Raw genomic sequence first — 20,650 nt, 5'->3', positions numbered from 1 at the left:
AGAAATTATCTACTGCAGGCAAAAGAAATTACTTGCCACCTACTTTTAGATTTGCGTGTGTGTGTGTGTGTGTGTGTGTGTGCGTCCTTGTTAACAATATCTTTATGATATGTAAGAAAACTATGAGTGAGAATGGATGGAAAATTAATGTCACCATTGACCCTATACTTAAGTCACGTCGCATGTACTTCCCCTACATTAAGAAGACATAAAACAAGAACCTCCAAATAACCTGAATTGATGATCGTAACTATTGTTATGTTTCCCCTCCACAATATTACAGTAAACAATCGTCTCCTCCTCCTCCTCCTCCTTCCTCGACAGCCTGGTGCGCTATCTTGAACGAGGACGAGGCGAGTAGCCACCAGCCCCACAAGCACAATTCACTGCCGCCCTTCGTCGACATCCTGCCGCCGGGCCCCTTCTACGATGTGGAGAGGTCGGCGAACGTGACAGCGCTGGTGGACAGGCCAGCCAAGCTCAACTGCCGGGTCAACAAGATCGGCAACAGAACGGTGAGTGAGTGTGGGGTTGGCTGGAAGGTGTCACTCCAGACTGGGGGTGGATATAGCAGGTATAAGAGGGATATTGGAGATATGGGAGATAGAGGTCAGAGGGAGATAGAAGATATGGTAGATATAGGCCAGAGGGACATAGGAGATATGGGAGATATAGGCCAGAGGGACATAGGAGGAATAAGGGAGATATAGGTCAGAGGGACATAGGAGGAATAAGGGAGATATAGGCCAGAGGGACATAGGAAATATGGTAGATATAGGCCAGAGGGACATAGGAGGAATAAGGGAGATATAGGCCAGAGGGACATAGGAGATATGGTAGATATAGGCCAGAGGGAGATAGAAGATATGGGAGATATAGGCCAGAGGGAGATAGAAGATATGGTAGATATAGGCCAGAAGGACATAGGAGGAATAAGGGAGATATAGGTCAGAGGGATATAGGAGATATGGTAGATATAGGCCAGAGGGACATAGGAGGAATAAGGGAGATATAGGCCAGAGGGACATAGGAAATATGGTAGATATAGGCCAGAGGGACATAGGAGGAATAAGGGAGATATAGGTCAGAGGGATATTGGAGATATGGTAGATATAGGCCAGAGGGACATAGGAGATATGGTAGATATAGGCCAGAGGGACATAGGAGGAATAAGGGAGATATAGGTCAGAGGGACATAGGAGATATGCTAGATATAGGCCAGGGGGGACATAGGAGGAATAAGGGAGATATAGGCCAGAGGGACATAGGAAATATGGTAGATATAGGCCAGAGGGACATAGGAGGAATAAGGGAGATATAGGCCAGAGGGACATAGGAGGAATGAGGGAGATATAGGACAGAAGGATATAAGAGGTATGAGGGGGGCATAGACGTGGCCTAAGAACTATTCTCAACATCTGAAGATAATCATAAGGTTTTTTTTTTGTCGACGTTGTTATGACTTGAAGTTGACGATCGTGATAGGTCGAGAGAGAGGCCCAGATAGCCAACCAACCATCGTGCGAAGAGGCATAATAGAAGACTTGAATGGCACTTGTATGAGATCCAGACACTGATTGTGGCAGTATAGAAGGGGATGCCTCAATGGCAGAGAGCAATTGTACAAGAAGATCATGAGGGAGATTGAATAATGTTAAGACTAGGGTATCTACAGAAAGTATAAGATTAGTGGAAGGTAGCAAGGACCTTGTAAGAAGCCAATGAGGTTTAGTGCCCCATCAACAGGAGCCTTGTAAGGGGATAGTGAGAGGTCAGAAAGAGGGTAAGAAGGGAGACCAGTTGAGGGTTAGTGAGAAGCCAGCGTCGAGGGTCAGTATGAAGGTAGGAGGGAGGAAGGATGAAGGGGCTGTAAGTGGAAACCCGAGGATGTCAGGCGGTCTTCAGATAAGCGGGAAAGAGGTCTAATGGGAGATCAAAAGACAGCTTGTAAGATGCTGGGATGAAGGCTCCAGCAGAGGCCAGAGGAGATGAGAGGTTACTGTGACGCTTGGATATAGTCACTTGTTCTTTAAGAGGTCGACGGCGGCACACCACGAGAAGGGGGGGTTCGTAGGAAACCAAAGAGGTGGTTTAGCAGTAGACCAGATGTTTGTACGTTGAAGGACCTGTAGTGGAGAGGCAAGAGGGAGGAGTGTGGAAATCCAGAAGTGTGGCCAGTGCGAGGCGAAGCGAACACTACTTGAAGGACATCAGAGTGGGTTAGTGCGAGACCATGAAGGGAATAGTGGTTAGCATGTAGGAATTCAAGAAGGAGGTACCAGAATGTAGGGAAGACCTCAGGTAGGAGGTACCAGAATGTAGGGAAGACCTCAGGAAGGAGGTACCAGAATGTAGGGAATAACTCAGGTAGGAGGTACCAGAATGTAAGGAAGACCTCAGGTAGGAGGTACCAGAATGTAGGGAAGAGACCTCAGGTAGGATGTACCAGAATGTAGGGAAGACCTCAGGAAGGAGGTACCAGAATGTAGGGAAGACCTCAGGAAGGAGGTACCAGAATGTAAGGAAGAGCTCACGAAGGAGGTACCAGAATGTAAGGAAGAGCTCACGAAGGAGGTACCAGAATGTAAGGAAGAACTCAGGTAGGAGGTACCAGAATGTAGGGAAGAGACCTCAGGTAGGAGGCACTGGAACCAAAACAAAACAAAATACATGTGAATTTATCCACTGCGTTACATCAGCACACGACTGGCCAGCTGATAACATGAGGAAGTACAGTGAACCGTATCCCGGAAAGATTGTAATCAATACGGTTGATAACGCACGAAGTACAAACCCGGGACATTAGTAATGGCTTTCCCCTCCTCTGTTGGGGGGGTCACAAATAAGACGTAATTATCACCGTCTCTCGTGACGTGCGCTGCTTTTACGTGTCTTGGACGCGGAGGCAATTTTCTGAATATTGCTCCCGTGTTCACTCTCTCTCTCTCTCTCTCTCTCTCTCTCTCTCTCTCTCTTTTATCCAAAGCGAACTATAAAGTTCCAGATGTACCTTAATCACAGACACCTTAATGAGGACCCCCCCATCTCCTTCGTCACGCAAGAGCCGCATTAACACGTCGACTCCTAATTCAACGAATAGAAGTTCAGCCTTTAACTAATTCACCGACTAATTGACGTTGGGAAAGTGCTGAAGCGTCCTGGTTTATTGCTGCAACCAGTGTGAAGCTTCGTTATGATTGGGAGACGCATAATTCATGATATGGAAAATCTGGTATATGCTTATAGTACGGATTTATATACACATTATATATATATATATCTTATATTCTAGCTTAGAAAAGAGAAGGTTAAGAAGTGGTTTACTACATGGATTTAGAATTTTCAAAGGCTTTATCATTTTCGATCTAACAAGCCACTTAGGTACTTAACCTTCACCATGATTGTTAACATAGAATGATTTACCATTTAGGGTGGTTGAAAGTAACACTATAAGTACGATTCAGAGTAGACTTGATAACTATTTCGCTTCAAGTCCTAAACTAACATCATCTGTGCAATACGCAGTCACACGAACAGTTTCCAAGATTTTCTTGAATCATTTGTTACGTCTTTATACTTTTACCACACTGGTCACCAAGTCTCCGATGACTTCCGCTGTCACACACAGCCTTGAAATGACCCAGTGGTGTGTTGCTCTTTGAATTCCTTTACATTCCTTTGTATCTCATCGTGTGTGTGTGTGTGTGTGTGTGAAGTGATATACTGTCTCGTATGAATGACATGTTTATTGATATTAACCACATGCACAGTGGTAGCGTATGTGGTCTTCGAGTTATCCTCAACCTCTGACGAAGGTGTTGAAGATTTTCTTCGGTTGGTGGATGTAGCTTAAGGTTGACTTCCTTAATGACCCTGGCAATGGATGACCCTGAAGGCCAGACCACCAACCTATTCATCTATTCATCTATATAGACACAGCCAAAGAAGGTTAATCCAACTCACGTCCAACGGTCGAGTGAAAAGGAACTTTCTATTTCTTTTATAGCAGAAAATGGACACTGTGAACCTCTCTCTCATCTCATGACCAAATAAAACACCAGGGACGAGAAAAAAAAAACACATCTGCAAGGCGTGTCTTCCACAGTGTCAGAAACACAGAGTCATTTTCTTGAGTGTATATTCTGTAATTCTTAGCGTCTCTCGCATTCTGTCTTTGGTGCCTCCTTACCTCTGTTGGTTCTTCACCTTTGCACTTATCTTCCTCGGCGAGAGGCACACACAAGCCTTTGTCCAAAAGGTGAAAGTGTCACTCGGTCCAGAAACAGAATAGCATTGTTGTGCGCGAGACGACCATGAACCCCATATGCCCAGACGGTAAAGACCCTTTAAAGATGACTGTACGACCCTTTGAATATAATTGGCTTAGCCTCTGACTTGTCTCCAAAAGGATCAGACGAAAGGATCGAATATTCTTTAGTCGTGATAGAGTTCTTCACATTCAAGCGAGCGATCAAGGTCATCCCTTTTCAAAGGAAAACCCACCAATCATCTTCGAGGTTTTAGCTGAAGAATATGTTATGTTAAGAGTCATCTATATTCCTCTGTAGCCTGGCGTCAAATGTCACGTTCACATCCAGATCGGTCGAGTCTCTTTGCTGACCTTAACATCTGCTAGAATTGTCTGGCTCTCTGACTGCAATGAATGTATTGTTATTCTCTCCTTGGATTTATTTATGTTTGCCAAGACGTCACGGGGCAACTGAAGATTTAATGAGGCCATCTAGTTAACGCTATATATATATATATATATATATATATATATATATATATATATATATATATATATATATATATATATCCTACCTGAGCTAGGATATATCGACCAATTCCGAAGGGTGGATGAACAGCTGGGTTGACCGTGGACAGACTTGCCGCTACCCGTGTATTCATCATGGTCAGAACTCCTTTGCCCTTCCACTCTAATCTCTTGGTTCCCTATGCTGCTCCTGCTATCGTCGTCAACATCTCCCCTCACTTCCATAAGCTCATTACAATCACTTACGTCACCGAAAGGACGTTCGACATACGAAAAAATGATGTTGTCATCTTCGTTCAAGGTAAAATGTATCTCGACACAATATACGTGATGAATACTTATTCTCCTTTTTTTTCTGGAAAATGTTCATCAATGTCCATTATCCTCGGAAGGTCCCAGCATTGCCAGGGGTAACTTTATGGTTTGCATTTTTTCCCTCTGGCTGGTTGGTGCAGATGGCCTCTCTTGCACTTCTCTCATCTTCGCGTTGCTTCCTCGAGGTTCCTGGGCGAGCCAAGAAAAGTGCTTAATAAGAGACGCCCTCAGTGTCTGGCGTTGCCTTGTCAAGAGGAGGTATAAGGCTAGATAATGAGGCTTGACCTTAAAGAGGAAGTGACCTTCGCGGGGTCTCTGTGTGACATCTTGACTCAAGTCTCGTTGAATCTTTGGCCAAACGAAACAAAAAAGGGACAAAAAATAAATTGCCATAATCATTTCAAACGAAAGGTGAGACTATATATACATATACATGTTTATTTACTTTTTTTTTCTAAAGGAAAAAAAATTGGACTTAGATTGTAGAAATATTTCAGATGTTCTGAACATATATATATATATATATATATATATATATATATATATATATATATATATAGAATAGCCACATTGAAACTACCTAACACACATCCCTACTTACTCCCCAACACAGGTATTACAGCAGTGACTGCACTAACACAGGTGTTTCCCCCCCATCTCTCGTCTTGCAGGTGTCTTGGCTACGTCACCGGGACACACACCTGCTCACCGTCGGTCCCTATACCTACACATCTGACCAGAGGTTCCGAGCAGTGCACACAGCTGGCTCTGAGGACTGGGGGCTGACCATCAAGTTCGCTCAAGTCCGCGACTCAGGCATGTATGAGTGCCAGGTGTCCACCACGCCGCCTATGAGACATTACATCTGGCTCACAGTCGTTGGTAAGTAGGGTAACAGATGTAGTACAGATGTACACGAGTAGTGTAATAGGTGTACTGTAGTTGTACGTTCATAGGGCAATAAGTTCCACTACAGCTGTACTTATAGGTTCCACAGAGGTTCCACTACAGCTGTACTTGTAGGTTCCACAGAGGTTCCACTACAGCTGTACTTGTAGGTTCCACAGAGGTTCCACTACAGCTGTACTTGAGTGTGGTAATAGGTTCCACTACAACTGTACCTGTAGGTTCCACAGAGGTTCCACTACAGCTGTACTTGCGTGTGGTAATAGGTTCCACTACAGCTGTACTTGTAGGTTCCACAGAGATTCCACTACAGCTGTACTTATAGGTTCCACAGAGGTTCCACTACAGCTGTACTTGTAGGTTCCACAGAGGTTCCACTACAGCTGAACTTGTAGGTTCCACAGAGGTTCCACTACAGCTGTACTTGAGTGTGGTAATAGGTTCCACTATACGTGGGTAGAATTCCAGGTTCCACTACATCTTTAGGTCAGTGGAGGGACGAATTCCACTCCAGTGTTCCATTATTCATATATATATATTTTTCTACTTACATATCTGCACACAGCAAACTTTTGTCACAGTTTTTCTCACTGTGACAGCCTACCTCGCACACAAGACAGATCCATTCACACACAGTTCAGTCAGTTCCTTGCGATGCCATTTCTTCAGAGGGATAATCTGTGAGCTAGGAACTCTCAAGAACACACTGAGTAACTGAGAATCTTCCTTTTACAGTGGTTATAACTCGTACAGGTTGTATGGATATGATATGATCCTTTTCCCACTGAGGGTACACATCTTCAGCTGCAATGGTGCGATTCTTGAGGAAGACGACGGTGCGAGCTCAATGTGCATGGTGGTGTGACCTTTGACCTGACCCCGAAGGGTAAAGTCAAAGGTCATGCTATCATACTCGAAGGGTCCTACAGTCGTGTTCGAGGGACGTATTTTCGTGATAAAGGGTCATACGTGTTCGAAACGTACCGTCGTGCTCAAAGGTCCAAATCATGTCACTGCAGTGATATATATATATATATATATATATATATATATATATATATATATATATATATATATATATATATATATATACATACATATAAATTTTCCAAAAGAAGGAACAGAGAAGGGGGCCAAGTGAGGATATTCCCTCAAAGACTCAGTCCTCTGTCATCAACGCTACCTCGCTAGCGCGGGAAATGGCGAGTATGAGATATATATATATATATATATATATATATATATATATATATATATATATATATATATATATATATATATATATATCATACTTTATCGCTGTCTCCCGCGTTAGCGAGGTAGCGCAACGAAACAGACGAAAGAAAGGCCCAACCCACCCACATTCACATGTATACACATAAACGCCCACATGCACATATACATACCTATACATTTCAACGTATACATATATATACATACACAGACATATACATACATATACATACACAGACATATACATACACACACATATACATACATACACATACTTGCTGCCTTCATCCATTCTCGTGGCCTCTCTCTCTCTCTCTCTCTCTCTCTCTCTCTCTCTCTCTCTCTCTCTCTCTCTCTCTCTCTCCCTCTCTCTCTGGAAACTGCAAAGGCTCGCTTTTTCCCCTCTCCTCTTTTTTTTTTTTCTCCCGCTTGTCGCTTTTAGGCAGACTGTCACACAAGGGTGAAAAAAAAATTGATAATAAAAAAAAGAATGGAGAGTACCGTTGATGCTGGTCCAACTTTTTATCTGTCCAGGTGTGGGTCAGGTGTATTGCCTTCATCTGTCGGGTGTGTGTAGTTCATATAGCTGACCACTGGGTGGAGGATAGCTGACCAGTGGGTATTGTGAATACCTGACCACTAGGTATTGTGATTACCTGAACACTAGGTATTGTGGATAGATCACCACTGGGTATTGTAGATACCTGACCACTAGGTATTGTGGATAGATCACCACTGGGTATTGTAGATACCTGACCACTAGGTATTGTGGATAGATCACCACTGGGTATTGTAGATACCTGACCACTAGGTATTGTGGATAGATCACCACTGGGTATTGTGAATACCTGACCACTAGATATTGTGGATAGATCACCACTGGGTATTTTGGATAAATCACCACTGGGTATTGTGGATAACTGATCAATGGCTATTGTGGATAGATAAGCAATGGATATTGTGGATAGCTAACCAGTGTGTGTGTGTGTGTGTGTGTGTGTGTGTGTGTGTGTGTGTGTGTGTGTGTGTGTGTGTATCTCCGTTATTTTCCTTTCCTTTCATGCGTCACATCAACGCCTATATCCTTTTTATTTTCTTCCCTAACCTCCTTCCTTTTTTCCCTCCGTCTTTCAGATATATTTTCCCTCTCTCTCTCTTTTCTCCTCTCCATTTCAGCTCCCTTTTCACTCCCAAACGTCCATTTTCTCTCTCTATTTCTTTCTTATCCACGGCTCACTACCTTCCCTCCTCACCCCATTACTTGTTTCTCCCCTCCCCACCCCACTCTCCTTTTCCAAAGCCTCCAGCGACAACGCAAAAAGCTCATGCTCGTCAAACTACCCCTTGTGATTCGAGTGAAATGCTGAGGGGAGGGAGAGAGAAAGAGAGAGAGAGAGAGAGAGAGAGAGAGAGAGAGAGAGAGAGAGAGAGAGAGAGAGAGGACAAATGACTTTCAGCTGTCTCTGGCCTCGGCTACATAGTTTCCTCCACGTTTAGAATCGAATTCTCGAGAGATCTGCCGAGGAAAAAATAAGGAAACTTTATCTGCTTACAGTCACGCGGCTCGGTCGTCCATGGCTTTGACATGCTGCCCGTCGTTCGTTCCGTGGGTCTTCCATGCTGTCCTGTAGGTCTTTCATCCTGCTCTGTGGTTCTTTCATGCTGCTCTGCGGTTCTTTCATGCTGTTCTGTGGGTCCTCCATGCTGCTCTGTGGTTCTTTCATGCTGTTCTGCGGGTCCTTCATGCTGTCCTGTGGTTTTTTATGCTGTCTGTGGTTCCTCCATGCTGTTCTGTGGGTCCTCCATGCTGTCCTGTGGGTCCTCCGTGCTGTCTGTGGGTCTTTCATGCCGTCCTGTGGTTCTTTCATGCTGTCTGTGGTTCCTCCATGCTGTCTGTGATTCTTCCATGCTGTCTGTGGTTCTTCCATGCTGTCCGTGGGTCTTCCATGCTGTCTGTGGGTCTTCCATGCTGTCTGTTGTTCTGTAATTTGATACCAAGCATCAGGCAATCTCCACAAATCCTTGAATAAGCTTCAGGAAAAATTGGTATTTACCATGGCACACACACACACACACACACACACACACACACACAAACACACACACACACGTTGGGACCACATGAGCGTTTTCTCTTTACAAAAATACAAAAAACGTGGATCATTATTCTCTAAAGACAAGATTACTTAAACGCACACTGACATGAAACCTTTTAATTGCAATGTACCGAGAGACTGGGGACTTGAACTAATATATCTTTGTCACTGTGACCCCAGAGCTTCGCCACTGTACTGTAGATCAGGGTCAAGGAATGTTGGCTATACTGCTTTCTGGTATATTTTCTCGTCACTTGACATCAATCCTTACATTATTCTTTGATCACTCGATTCCCAGGATATACAGCGTTCTCTGGGCCTCGGACGTCGTCTTCCATGAACTACGAAAGAAATCTTTAATTCTGCCAAAACCCAACTTTAGGACACTGTATAATAATGATTCGTTCTTAAAGACATTTTCTTTCTCTCCCCACCTCACAGTACGATGTTCCAGTCTTTCTTAAGAATGAACGTTTTCCTTGTCTTTTGATCTACATGTCTCCGTCTGGCTCCGTCAACCATCTCCAAAGTCTAGTTTGCTAATCGGGGACCAGATGGAGACGTCATAGGTAAATGGGTAGTTAACTACCAGGCTACGTAAGCCTCACGGATCTTTTAACAAGTTGACCATAAACGTAACAACACTTGTCTCCCTTAGTGACACCTCCATTACCTCCCTCCTCATGGATGATCATTCTTCCGTCTTGGATAATAATATCCTTCCCCTCATTGTGGAAGCCTTTTTCGATATGTCTACTCTCTGTAATCTCTCTCTCTCTCTCTCTCTCTCTCTCTCTCTCTCTCTCTCTCTCTCTCTCTCTCTCTCTCTCTGTAGCCTCTAAAAAAAGAAAATCTCTCCCAACCACCACGTACTGTTCTTCTTGATCCTTTCTCTTCGAGAGAGAGAGAGACAGACAGACACACTCTCTTCCGAACATATTCTCCTTCCCTCTATTCGCCTTCTTCTTCTAATCCCACGGAATATTCGTCATATATTCGTCATGTAACAAATACTGGCTGGTGTGTGCATCAAGCGTGTAGTTTCGTCACAAAGGCGGAACGTTAGCGCAGTCATGTGTGTGTGTGTGTGTGTGTGTGTGTGTGTGTGTGCAAGACGTCATGAGGGGCCTTCAGAGTCTCCGGCAGACGATAGTCAAAGTGCAGTGGCTACTTGGGCATGAACGCTGGCAGGAGGCCAATGAGCGTGATGAGTGACGGTAAAGATGATGAGGTAGTGGTGGTGGTGGTGCTGCTGTTGGGGGTTCTGGGAGAGAAGAACCACTTTTAAGTGACCTGTTGGCCAACTCAGCTTCTCAAACTGCCGCAATAATGTTGGAGGATTATTACTTTTATTCTTTTTCCCTTCTCTCTTCCTCTGATCTTTTGCGTTCTTATTTTGTGCTTCAGTCCTTCTCGTTGTGGACTGTCCTGCTGATGAAGCTGTTCTCTCATGCCACTGTTGCTGTTCAGAATAAAGAAGAGGTATCTGATTCTTCTCCTCCTCCTCCTCCTCTTCCTTTTGCTGTTGCTACAGCTGTTGCCACAACAGCTGCTATTGTGGTTACGGTGAGGAAGTTTCTTAGGCTAATGCTGCTGTTTCAGCTGCCGTGCGGACGACTCTGTCATCTCCGTGTTGACTTGACAGCGGGTAATCATCATCAGACTGGTTATGGATCTTGTCTATCCAATTAGAATCCGTGGCCAGTAATATGGTCCCTGAAGCTCTGGGTGTCTCTACTGTGTACCTTTACATTTCTGTTTCGTTTCCCTTTCACCGTTTCTGTGTTTTTTTCTGTTGCAACGGGCTATTATTTCTGCTGTTGTTTGCTTCATCTTCCATCATTCGGTAGTCCTTTTATTTTCTGCTATTATTTCCAGATTCTTTATGTTGCAGTTCCTAATTCTCCCTTTCCTCATTCTGAGTGACGGACACGCCCTTGCCTGGATCATATGATTAGCAGTTGATTAAAGCCCTACACGTGATGATCCTGAGTTCATTATGTGCACTGTAGTGATGATGAAAGCCAATGATTAGTCAACCGTGATCAATATCGACGTACTGGGCGGGATGATTATTCAGCGAATTGATTAATATGTAGATATATACATGTGTGAGTAACGTTACAGATGACAAGTGTGGCATGGTTATTTTGTGTGGATTAATCCTTCTTATCGTTATCTCTGTGACGCCTCTCAGAACTGTAGCCCCTTTTCTGTAGCATCTCGCAGAATTGTCGTATTGCTATGTGGGCATCTCAAGAGATGTGGGTATTCTGTCTCCATGACATCACCCAGAATTAAAAAGTCTACCAACCAACACGCGTGTTGAGTTTTGCTTTTGCACTTCGGGGTAGATGGGATTGACTGAGATGCATCTATTCATTTTCATTACGCCTGTTCCTGACCATCAATTTACACGTACATTCCAAATGGGCTTGTAAAAAAGAGGAAAAAAAATTCTGCTCAACATTTTAATATTCATTTTCATTGAATTCCAAATTGCAAACAGACAGTTAATTACGAATGCAGTAAAGAAATGAATAAAGTGTGCAAGTACTCATTTTTTTTTTTCGTTGAAAGAGTAAATGCAAAGTGGTTGAAATTCTATTTTCTGAAAGTCTTTGAGAAACGAGATAATTTGAGTCAGGAGACGACATCATATACATATCAAAGCCACACTTGCCTTGCAAACGATTTATGATAAAATAAATAGACTATACTTTTAGGCAGCCTGGAAATACATGGGGTTTTTGTTATCTCTGGTCTTAAGACATATATGTATACAACGTTTAAGATGGTCGTCAATGCCACAAGCTTTTCATACAAGGAATCCCCCGCAAGAAAGACCAACAAAACGTCGGATGTGATTCATTCACACTTACTTACTTTGACTTCTGAACCTCCTGCAAGAAAGACCAACAAAACATCGGATGTGATTCATTCACACTTACTTACTTTGACTTTCGAACCTCCTGCAAGACAGACCAACAAAACATCGGATGTGATTCATTCACACTTACTTACTTTGACTTCTGAACCTCCTGCAAGACAGACCAACAAAACATCGGATGTGATTCATTCACACTTACTTACTTTGACTTCTGAACCTCCTGCAAGAAAGACCAACAAAACATCGGATGTGATTCATTCACACTTACTTACTTTGACTTTCGAACCTCCTGCAAGACAGACCAACAAAACATCGGATGTGATTCATTCACACTTACTTACTTTGACTTCTGAACCTCCTGCAAGACAGACCAACAAAACATCGGATGTGATTCATTCACACTTACTTACTTTGACTTTCGAACCTGGGATGCCGCCAGATGATGGAACGTGTACTTCTAGGTGACATGGTTAACCTCGACTTGTTTGGACGTAACTAAGTACGATGGAAGTAAATGATGTTTACACTTATAAGGTATATACTTGCTGTGTTATGGTGCAGACAGTAGGATGTTTATACTTCGATTATCACAGAAAACACAAGTTGTCTAAATCTCCAGTATATATATATATTTCTTTTCTTTCTTTTAAAACTATTCGCCATTTCCCGCGTTAGCGAGGTAGCATTAAGAACAGAGGACTGGGCCTTTGAGGGAATACCCTCACCTGGCCCAATTCTCTGTTCCTTCTTTTGGAAAATTAAAAAAAAAAAAATGAGAGGGGAGGATTTCCAGCCCCCCGCTCCCTCCCCTTTTAGTCGCCTTCTACGACACGCAGGGAATACGTGGGAAGTATTCTTAATCCCCTATCCCCAGGGATAATATATATATATATATATATATATATATATATATATATATATATATATATACATATATATATATATATATATATATATATATATATATATATATATATATATATATATATATATATATATATATGTATGTATATATAATGGGTGTAAGAGGAGAAGGATTATTGCCTCTCTGATATTCTTAAGTAGTTCCGAGAACTTCCTTCTTGGAGAGGATTAGCTGAAGAGAAGGTCTGAGAATAGAATGATACATCTTTATTTACTCACTATAACTCCATGTCCATTTCTGTGGAGTATATCGAGTGTATATATATATATATATATATATATATATATATATATATATATATATACATATATATATATATATATTCATGAATCATTCGATCGTGGCCTTTTGCATTAGTGAATGCATTTCTTCACTTCAGTAAGGCTCTTGGAAATGAGTCAAATTATGCAATAGGTCGAGTTACTAAGAGAGACTTCAGTCATGAGTTATCTTTCTACCAGGGAGGAGCCATCTTTCTACCAGTTGTTCATCTTCTCACAGGGTTTGGTCGATAAAATGGCTACCTGACTTAGGCTGCAGTGTACTAATATGAAAAGTAGATCCACACTCTCCAACAATGCACGAAACATACACAGACAGACAAGAGATCAAAGAGTCAATATCTCCAAGACTTACCACATAGGCAGAGACCTACCTGTAAAAAGAGTAACATACACGTTGAGTACTGTATGGTGTGTGTGTATGATATACCACACTAGGCAGCAGAGAAACATGCGTGCGGGAAAAATAAACCGTATCTCTGAGACTATTTCCCCATTAAGGCCTTACCTTCTCCGCCACGGAGAACAAACATTGCAAATGGTTCGGGAGTTCGAGAGCCACAAGCCTTTCTCATTAGCCACATTACTGCAATTAAGCCCGAGGTTGCTGGCTGGCTCGACCCCCACCCGCCCACTCCCACCAGACACACGGCTTTCCCGGCTCTGGTATTGCCGGCTGAAGAAACGGGTTTTGCTGGCACAGTTTTGCAACAATTCCCGTCTACTGTTGAAGCTACTTAGGATCAGAGTAGACGGTGCAACAAGTGTGTGGAGACTCGTATAATATACTATATATATATATATATATATATATATATATATATATATATATATATATATATATATACATAAGTGAATGCAGCTACCTGGGAGGGGTGATAACACATCAAGAACCATTTCTCTTGATGAAACACGACGCAGAAACTTGATTCACGTAGGCTTTAATTCTATCGGAAAATTAAACTCTCAAACGAAGAGAATACAGTTGATCTAACTTTCCCTCTGTTCTCCTAAATGTAACCCCCTTTTACCCTGTCGATACCCGTCAGTCGTGGAAAAACAACACGTACAGTACACGTACACTTCTACAATGGAGTACACCCCTCTCCCTCCCTCCCTCTTCATACCCCCTCCCACATTGGTCGCGTTCACATGTCCTTGTTTCTGGCCACACGGACCTCGTCCTTTCTCACAGGTCAGGCATCCAATTCTCTCCCCTGACATGTCCTACACCGTCTGGTCCCGGCGAATGGTTCCGAGAGAATTGCTTCGTCGCTTGTGGAGTTGTATCAGATATTGTTGTTAGGGGGACATGAAGGCTTGCATCTCTCTCTCTCTCTCTCTCTCTCTCTCTCTATATATATATATATATATATATATATATATATATATATATATATATATATATATATATATATATATTATCCCTGGGGATAGGGGAGAAAGAATACTTCCCACGTATTCCCTGCGTGTCGTAGAAGGCGACTAAAAGGGGAGGGAGCGGGGGGCTGGAAATCCTCCCCTCTCACTTTTTTTTTTAATTTTCCAAAAGAGGGAACAGAGAAGGGGCCCAGGTGAGGATATTCCCTCAAGGGCCCAGTCCTCTGTTCTCAACGCTACCTCGCTAATGCGGGAAATGGCGAATAGTATGAAAGAAAGAAAGAAAAGATATATATATATATGATGCCTGGGGATAGGGGAGAAAGAATACTTCCCACGTATTCCCTACGTGTCGTAGAAGGCGACTAGAAGGGTAGGGAGCGGGGGGCTGAAAATCCTCCCCCTTCTCGTTTTTAATTTCCCAAAAGAAAGAACAGAGAAGGGTGCCAAGTGACGATTCCCCTCAAAGGCTCAAGTCCTCTGTTCTTAACGCTACCTCGCTGGTGCTGGAAATGGCGAATAGTATGAAAAAAGAAAAAAAAAAATTATATATATATATATATATATATATATATATATATATATATATATATATATATATATATATATATATTCCTATGAGTCCACAGGGAAATGTATATCAACTGACTGATATATTTCTTTCTTGTATCTCCCCTGATGATGTGATCATTACACGAAAGTGCACTTGGGAACTTATCGTGTTTCATTTCCCTGTGGACTCATAGAAATATACTTGATCACGCTGTCAATTGTGATCATTTCCAATATATATATATATATATATATATATATATATATATATATATATATATATATACACACACGAGAGATCTTCAATGACACGATAAATGGTTTATTCATTTATCTACAAACATTAGCGTATTCTTCAATGTTATCATAGCTAATAATAACCCCATAACAACCTTCGCTTCAACATACAGTAATTGGTATATCTTTCGCATTATTACTCTTCGGAAATTCGGAAAATTCAGGAAAATTAATTCATTTTTTTTATGGCGCCAGAATTTTGTACAGCGCGTCCATCAAATCACGTTACTGGTTATATAAAGTGAAGCCATAAAAATCGGGAAAAATTCTTGTTAATTACGGAAGAATTTCGTGCAGTCCAATTAAGGTCTTTTATATGATCATCGTCTGGGTAACGATAGGAGGAGGGAGTCTCAGGTTTACATTATTCATTCGTAGGTTTTCAAAGCGTCGAAACGCAAAATAGAAACCGTCTCATCTACGAACTACTCGCTGAATGCTGACCATATTATCATACACAGTTGATTATCCGTTCACTTCTCAATGTAAATGATTCTAAATAAAGCATTACCTGTTGATAGAATAAGTTGACCAGCTGAGGGGAAAAATTTAATGATTTCAAAAAAGCATTACCCGTTGATAGAATAAGTTTATTAGCTGAGGGGAGAAAATTGAGTGCAATCGGTGCGTAAAGAAACTAGCTTTCGAGAAATTGACCCACTAAATATCTGGAAATAGGTCGAAATTTCCATCCATATCGATCAGAGTTCACTATGCTTTACCCTCATATCTCAATGTGGACCAAACTACTAGAATATGAGGAATTAGTGAGAGATAGATAGACAGACAGACAAAGAAAATACACATGGGTGGGTAACAGAGGTTGAGTTCTAAGGTCGTGGAGTGGTGTTCCCAAGTACAACCTTTGGGTCCTCTCCTGTTTTTTTTCTACTCAGTAACACTGGTGGCTTGTGTCTCTCCAGGTGCCTCCCTATGCGCCTTCTCTCTCTCTCTCTCTCTCTCTCTCTCTCTCTCTCTCTCTCTCTCTCTCTCTCTCTCTTTTCCTGTTGCTCACTCTCACGTAGTGGTACGAAGTTAGCAATGCAACACCGGCGGCTCATCAGGAATTAAATTTTCAACGTACTGACAGCTACGATCCTCAGGAGAGTGAATCGTTGTGTGTATCCGCCTGAGAAAGACAAGTTTCGAAGCGTTGAGAATCGAATCCTAATTAGCATCTCGTGTCTCATTGCTACTCTCTCTCTCTCTCTCTCTCTCTCTCTCCCGTTTGGCTAGGAACCTGTTGCACCTCGCGTCTCTGTGCCCTCGTCTCTGTGGCTTTTCCTTTGTCCCTCTCCTCTGTTCCCCGGAGGTCCCTAGGGACCGTCGTCCCTCTGCTGACTCTGTGTCTTATATGGAAAATTAAAAACGCTTTCGTTTCCAACTCGATTATGCATAAATGTGTGGATCAAGCAAATGTCCTCCGGGGTTTTAGAAGGGCGTTCCCCATTTTGGCTGAATCTGCCGGAAATAGGCAATTAAGCCAGAACAATTTGGTAGAAAATCTTTTACCATGTTGTGAATACAACCAGTGTGAGCACTTGTGATATGAACTATATAATAATATAATTCATTTCGCTAATGAAAGATGCCTATGTCATTTTCCCCCTCTAGTTATTTTACCGTATAGAACGAGCGAGCCAGCCACTGTCAAGCGAAATATAGGAAGGCGTCAGTGTTGGAACGTTCCCATTTCCCGTAAGCAATGGGGCGTATAAGTCCTTGAAGAAAAAGCGATAACGAGTCGAAACGCCATTTACGAACGCCTACGACAATGATTGCACCTGGCACCTGATAATTTGGTTGCAATGGTGCGACGCGAGGGAAAATAGGGAGGATTTTAAAGTGAATGTCGTTATCTTTCCTCCGTTGACTGTCGAAATATGTGACGACATGTATATCTATGATGTATGTAGAGACACCAAAACACACACACACACACAGATACGATAAGGATGTTATCTCGATCAATAACCTGATAGATAAGCTGACAGTTAAGGTAGTGTTTTTAAGAGCCGACACATAAGCTGATAAAGTTTAAGTATAGTATTTCAATTCATAATCTGACACTTAAGCTGAGAGATAACGTAGAGATAATACTTTTATTCATAAGCTAACACATAAGGTGTCTGATAAAAGGTATAGATGTTTTTTTCATTCATAAGCTGACAGATAGGCAATAAGATCAAGATAACGGATGATAACTAGACGTGGTACTAACTGATATGTTCTCTCCTTCCACCTTCTAACTCCCCCCCGTCACCGTAGAGCCAAAGACAACAATATCAGGAGGATCGGACGTGTTCATCAATAAGGGAAGCAACATTAACCTTACCTGTGTGGTGGATTATACTGTCCAGCCGCCATCCTTCGTCATCTGGTCACACAACAATAAGGTAAGAGAGAGAGAGAGAGAGAGAGAGAGAGAGAGAGAGAGAGAGAGAGAGAGGTAGCAAGGTAGCATTGAGTGAGTGTGTGTGTGTGTGTGTGTGTGTGTGTGTGTGTGTGTTGTTAGAGGTGATTTCATACCATGAGTAATCTGTTACTGTGTGTAATGACTCAATTCCGACAGTATCGTCCGAGGTGTGGGCTGCACCTCAAGGCTTGGACGAGGAAAACAAAAGAAGAGTTGTTTTTCTTCACTTTGGAGGCTCCAGTCACGAGCGAAAGTCCACATCGAGGCCTGGTTTAACTTGGAAAATGGAGAGGATTGTGAAAAGGGGAACAAAAAGAGACAAGGAAAAGTATTTAAGGAATTATTTAAGGAAATGAAAAATCTTTTGACATGTGCCAGGTCATAGTTATTGGGAAAGACCTGAGAGGGTAGAGAGTTCCAAAGCTTCGACGTGTAGGGAAAGAAACAGTTATCAAAGCGGCCCACCCTTTTGAGCTGCCAACGGCCACACAGTGATCCCAGGACTCCCAGTTTCTTACAGGCAGACTTCGCTATTTCCGTATTTGTGGGGAATCGAAGGTAGAGCGAATGTTACAGTAATACCAAATAACGTTCATTGAGCTAAGAGTTCGAATTGCAGAACAGTCGAAGGAGAGACGAGAAGAGTTTCCGAGAGAGAGGGATGGGTAGAAACTGGGTCTTGGAGGCATTGAACTTAACCAGATTTCGTCTACCCTCACTGAGATACTAGTCTGTGTCTCAGGGTCCCAATTGCCGCTAATTTATTCGCTAATAGCCTGAGAGCAAAGCACCGCTGAGCAATTAACTCCATTCTAAATCTTTGTGATTTGGTGGTGGTGTGGGGTGGGAGGGGGTAATTATTCTCGCGAGCTGTGTGCCAAGGATTGTGTTCAAATGAAAGTATGTGTTTTAATTCCGCAGGACAAAGTTGTGAAATTATGTCGCACTATCTTTATTTTTTTTCCTTTTATAATCGCCATGGCATATGAGACTTGGGAGATAAGATAAGAGTGAAACTGAAGAGAGAGAGAGAGAGAGAGAGAGAGAGAGAGAGAGAGAGAGAGAGAGAGAGAGAGAGAGAGATAACAAACGGAAGGAAAAAAAAGAGACTAAATACAGAGATTTAGTAAGAAATAGACACGCAGACAAGAGCAAAAAAAAAAAAAAAAGGTAAAAACAAACTTTCCTACAAACACACAAACAAACAAACAAACAAAAAACAAACATTTAACCCCTTCTCCTCCTTCCCCCTCCACCTCTAAGAACACGCAAACAATTACAAACAACATCCTTACCGTTTTAAACCCTTCCCCCCCCTCAAACCTCACCTCCTCCACCACCACCACCACCTCCTCCACCACCTCCTCCTTCAAGATTCTCCACCTCAGAGGTGACTCCCCACCTCGGACAGAAGCCTGCCAAATTAAATGGCCGGAAGATGTATTCACACGAAGCCTCGCAAACCCGTCATGCAAAGTTGGCTGGAGATGACACGAGACATTCCTCCCTCCACGCTGGCTGGAGCGACCCTGCCTGATTCACTTATATTCTGTAACATTTCTGTATAAGTCTAGATATGTCTTACAACACATACTATATATATATATATATATATATATATATATATATATATATATATATATATATATATAGAGAGAGAGAGAGAGAGAGAGAGAGAGAGAGAGAGAGAGAAGGTTAAGAAGACGAGGCAACACGAGTGCATAAGTCTATCCTTATGAAACTTAGGTAGCCAATAGAGTAAGACACACACACACACACACACACACACACACACACACACACACAAAGGTATTTGATATCCTCGAACAACTGAAAATGCAGTGAATATATGAAATCAAAGATGGTGTTCTATGAGAGACTTATTTGCAATATATTTTGACAAGTTTCAAAAAGATCGACAAGAGAAGCAGATATTTCAAGAGGCATTAGTGATAAATGAATAAAAAATAATAATTAGTTTCTTTAGACGAAGAAGAAAAAAAAATGGAATCAGACCCGGAAATACTATTGAAAATTCCATTAAAAGTGTATATATATTTTTTTCTCAAATATGTCATTTGCATAATTACCAAATAGCGGTTGGTGATTGGTCGATAATTCCTGCTGCATTTTCTTATGAAGTCATTGGTTGAAAATAGAAATGGTATATACAAGAATATTAAGTTGATTTTGAATTTTCATTGGGGGGGGAGGGGGGGGGTGATGATTGGGTTGATTGGATCAGTAACACAAAGATTGGTTCAGTGGGGAAGATTAGCTCTGTCGCTTCTCTGGTCACCAAATCGTCATTCTGGTCCCTCTTCTTTTCTCCCTCAGTGGGCCAATACTAACCAGTCTCTCGCGTCTCTCCTCCACTGGCCACCACTGGGCCAACCTCTCTCTCTCTCTCTCTCTCTCTCTCTCTCTCTCTCTCTCTCTCTCTCTCACTGACTAGTTGTCCCAATCCTCTTCATCCAATCGTCGTCGACCACCATCGAATCCCTATCTTTATCCTTCTGAACCATTCACACTTTTCACAGCTTGGCCACAGTCACGAACTGTGTGTCAGCACCTCTTCCATA

At 42.2% G+C, this 20,650-nt stretch overlaps 1 protein-coding gene across 1 annotated transcript in view; it reads left to right on the top strand.

The window, feature by feature from the left end:
* Positions 1–20,650, top strand: part of LOC139755666 (neuronal growth regulator 1-like) — a 202,039-nt gene that overhangs the window by 172,651 nt on the left and 8,738 nt on the right. The window contains exons 3-5 of the mRNA XM_071674317.1: positions 325–515; positions 5,764–5,974; positions 17,921–18,048. Coding sequence (XP_071530418.1) covers positions 325–515; positions 5,764–5,974; positions 17,921–18,048 — 530 coding nt within the window. The remainder of the gene's footprint in view (positions 1–324; positions 516–5,763; positions 5,975–17,920; positions 18,049–20,650) is intronic.

The sequence above is a fragment of the Panulirus ornatus genome, chromosome 19, assembly GCF_036320965.1.
Source record: "Panulirus ornatus isolate Po-2019 chromosome 19, ASM3632096v1, whole genome shotgun sequence".
NCBI lineage: Eukaryota > Metazoa > Arthropoda > Malacostraca > Decapoda > Palinuridae > Panulirus > Panulirus ornatus.
This window is presented reverse-complemented; position numbering and strand designations above follow the sequence as displayed.